The sequence below is a fragment of the Octopus bimaculoides genome, chromosome 3 (genome assembly GCF_001194135.2).
Source record: "Octopus bimaculoides isolate UCB-OBI-ISO-001 chromosome 3, ASM119413v2, whole genome shotgun sequence".
NCBI classification, from domain to species: Eukaryota; Metazoa; Mollusca; class Cephalopoda; order Octopoda; family Octopodidae; genus Octopus; species Octopus bimaculoides.
The window spans coordinates 101,256,747-101,261,014 of NC_068983.1; the positions used below are offsets into that span (position 1 = coordinate 101,256,747).

The 4,268-nt window shown below is 30.9% G+C and overlaps 1 protein-coding gene across 4 annotated transcripts in view; it reads left to right on the forward strand.

Moving 5' to 3' along the window:
* The window catches only part of LOC106870336 (myeloid leukemia factor 1), an 85,355-nt gene that overhangs the window by 3,411 nt on the left and 77,676 nt on the right, over window positions 1–4,268 (forward strand). For 2 of the 4 annotated variants that reach the window (XM_052966379.1, XM_014916363.2), the window contains exon 1: window positions 1,311–1,497. The exons of the other annotated variants lie outside the window; for them this stretch is intronic. Coding sequence is in view for 1 of the 2 variants with exons in the window: in XM_014916363.2 (XP_014771849.1) it covers window positions 1,487–1,497 (11 nt within the window). In the remaining variant the exon portion in view is untranslated. Of the gene's footprint in view, window positions 1–1,310; window positions 1,498–4,268 lie in introns of those variants that run through there. 4 annotated transcript variants of the gene reach the window in all.

Sequence of the window (4,268 nt, forward strand, 5' to 3'; positions counted from 1 at the left end):
GCCGCCACCACCACCACCATTACTTTTTCACTTACTTTTCTAAGCTTGCACGAATCAGGTAGAATCCACTGAGGCAGATTTTCTATGGCCAGATACTCTTCCTGTTGCCAACCCTCATCTGTTTCAAAGTGAGGTAATGTTTTCCCCTAGTCTAGACATGTTTTCAAAAGAGATTGCAAACAAATAATACTGCTTGTATGACAGTGATATTTACTGACAATTTGTACACAATGTCAAGGCAAGGAGACAGAAACACACACACACACAACAATCTTATTGTCTTCTTTTCAGTTTCTGTCTACCAAATCAACTCTCAAGACTTTGTTCGGTTTGGGGGTTATAAGTAGAAGACATTTACTCAAGGTAAGTTTAGAACTTCTAAACCACACAGCAATACCTGCTTCTATTACCAATGATTGATTATGTCATACACCTTACAATGTGGAGGCGCAATGGCCTAGTGGTTAGGGCAGCGGACTGGCGGTCATAGGATTGTGGTTTCGATTCCTAGACCGGGCGTTGTGAGTGTTTATTGAGCGAAAACACCTAAAGCCCCACGAGGCTCCGGCAGGGGATGGTGGCAAACCCTGCTGTACTCTTTCACCACAACTTTTTCTCACTCTTTCTTCCTGTTTCTGTTGTGCCTGTAATTCAAAGGCTCAGCCTTGTCACGCTGAATATCCCCGAGAACTCCGTTAAGAGTACACGTGTCTGTGGAGTGCTCAGCCACTTGCACGTTAATTTCACGGGCAGGCTGTTCCGTTGATCGTATCAACTGGAACCCTCGACGTCGTAAGCGACGGAGTGTCAACAACACAACACCTTACAATGCTAATTTATAACATTCAGTAAAATCATTTGAGTTTGCCTGTAAATAAATGATGTTGTCGCTTTTTTGATGATTCATTTCGTCTTTGGCATTGATAAATGAAAAAATGCTTTTAATTGATTAAGACACAATAAACTTAGAGAAAAAAAAACTTTTAACAGGTTGAGGTGTCTAATTATATCCATTTTAAACATATTTGTGTATTGATTTTGTTACATTCCAAACTTTAGAAGATAACTTTGAATTGAAAACATATAATCAGGTTATTTTCTTGTACTGTTTATCAAGCACGTTGATGAAGAACAGAAAAATATTAAAAAGAAAGAAAACCCCAAAGATTTGGGTGAATTGGTTGCTATAAGACTACATGGGGAAAAAATCGTTTCAATTAACAGCATATCAACTGACCACTATGTTTAGTAGTTAGCTAGAGTTACGTCCCTTATATATATTTTTTTATTTTCAAGCTTGTAATAACAAATTATGCAATTCCAAGAGTTGTGTTCGGGCACCTGTTCAGTGGTTACGATTTTCAGTCGTGACTTTGAATACTCTGTCGGTGTCAACGATGACTGAACCCAAATGGTTCGGATTACAATGCTATTGCTCTACAAATGATATAAGCAATTATTGCTTCGTTGCTTTAATGCTTACGGGATGTTCTGGAGGTAAGTTTGATAAATAACAACATTACGTCATTTTAGTAAAAGATCGGCTCACAAAAGTCTGATGCGCCAATGAAAGAAAGTAATTATATTTTATGTATGTTTTTTTATTTTCTGTTTATTCAATTTAAAGAAATGCATGCCATAACAAAATAGATATTTAAAGAAATCTAAAGAAATTTTATTCAGGGATATTCTTAGTGATTTTTTTTTCATTGTCAGGTTATTAATTTCAATGATAATTATAATTTTTTTTTAAATAACTGATGCTCATTTGGTAATTAAAGACATTTAAAGAAAATGTGGTTAAGGTAGTTTAAGGAATGTAGGATCTAGCATTTTCTATACATTTAATATTTAAAATGGAAAATATGAGCACAGCTTTAATATATACAAAAATGTTTCATTCTCACATATTTAAGTGTTATTTAATTATATATTACATTTTCTATTTTCAGTTCTAGATGACTATCTTAAATTAGGATAAATTGTATATAAACAAAAACAATAAAATCTATGAAAAATATTGCTTACATATTTTATTATCAATGTCCTTTATCATGATAGTAACACAGAAGATAATCCTATTATTTTTTTGTTGTAGCAGTTGTTTCTGAATCTTCTTGAAATTTCTCCAAGATTCTCTTAAAATGCTCTCAAAATCAATGCAACTGTTTTTTTCAAAATTTCAAAAGTTTTCTGTATTTTTCACAATGGTATACTGAATATAATAATTTCAAGAAAATGGCAACATTATTTTTAAAAAAATTCTATTCATTTAAATGATAGTATACTAAGATTGTAAATATGCAGAAAATGTGATGTAGATAGTAATACTGTTGAAAAGTATTAGTAGCATATCCTGAATATATTCTTTATACATACTTTTTTCATACATCTACAGAGATTGTGTTGCTTTATGCAATTAATTTAGATATTTACTTTTTTAAAACTCCCTTGGGATCTAATTAAAACTGATTAAAGTTTTGACTGTTTAATGTTATATCCATGTGTGTACTGACAATTAATCTTGCACCTACTATTTTGGTTGTAATGGGCATGACTTGTAATTGTACTTTGACTAAGAAAAGTAAATTACTGCTATAAGTATTTTGATTCTTATTCTCTTACTATTTTAGTCATGGGCTCTGATAATTCTAGGGTATCGCAAATAAGATGAGCCTAGTCTTAAGAGTTTTCTTCTGTTCACACAAATTATTTAGTCAGCAATGCGTCTGTCAGAATATGCTTATAAAGATATTGATAACATTTCTACTTTCCAATAATTCAATGCATTTATCACTTTTAATTCTAGATTATTAAACTTTCTTTTGTTATGTTTTCATTTAAATTAATAAATTGTACTATATAATTAGATGTATTTTAAAAACAATTTATTGAATTATATATAATCCGTTTGTGTGAAAAAGTGCTGTTTAAGTAAATAGATTAAAAGTGCTTATCATCAAAATTATATTTGTGATGGAACACTAAAACATTTGTAAATATTTTTTTTTATTCATATATATATATATATATATATATATATATATATATATATATATATATATATATATATATATACATATATATATATATATATATATGTATAATTTTTTTCTTTATTATTAATTATTAGTTTCTATCAAGATTGATGTTTCATAATGGAACAGGTTTCCCCACTCTCTTACTTGTAAGCTCTAAATATATACAACCAGCATTGGTTAGAATTGTTTTGATTATGATTTTGTATTACTCTTCAATTATTTTCGGTAGTAATTACGTTAACTGTTTTATTGCTAGAAAAACAACTAAAGCAACATTGATCCCAAACAAGCATAATTCCAGTATCATCTTATATACTACTGGTGGTGCTCCAGCATGGCCACACCCTTAGGGCTGAAATGTACAAAAGAATAAGAGAATATCATTGAGCTACTTAACCAATATCCTGATTTTACATTGATAATTTGCTGAATGTTCATAGTTTCAGTTATCTTTTAAAAATAAAACTGTGTACCATTATCCATTTAATATTTGCTTTTGTATTCATGATTTTATTTTTATACAATTATATTTCACAAGCATCCCCTGTATTATGGAAACATTATGTTGTTGAAAATTTTACCATCATGTAGAATTCCATAAGCAAAACTTATTTTCCCAGTGACTTCCTTATTACAAGTCAATGGGAAGTTTTGTATTACTGAAGTCTATGTTGCAGCAAGATTTCAGGAAAACAACTCTTTCATAATGCGGAGAATGTCTGTATATGGCAATATAGAATATATGACTCAAATAGTGATTTTTGTATATGGATTTTAACATGAAAAACTATAAAATAATAATCTCTTATTGGCTTTATGTAGATATTAATTTTAAGCAATACCAAGAAAGCTTAGACAATCCAATAATAAATGCTAGCAAACTAACAATAAACTTTTAACCACACAGACATATTAAAAAAAAGCATATATGTATTTGTAATTATATATATGTATGTATATATGTGTATATGTATATATATATATATATATCATCATCATCATCGTTTAACGTCTGCTTTCCATGCTAGCACGGGTTGGACGATTTGACTGAGGACTGGTGAAACCAGATGGCTACACCAGGCTCCAATCTGATTTAGCAGAGTTTCTACAGCTGGATGCCCTTCCTAACGCCAACCACTCAGAGAGTGTAGTGGGTGCTTTTACGTGTCACCCGCACGAAGGCCAGTCAGGCGGTACTGGCAACGGCCATGCTCAAGATGGTGTATT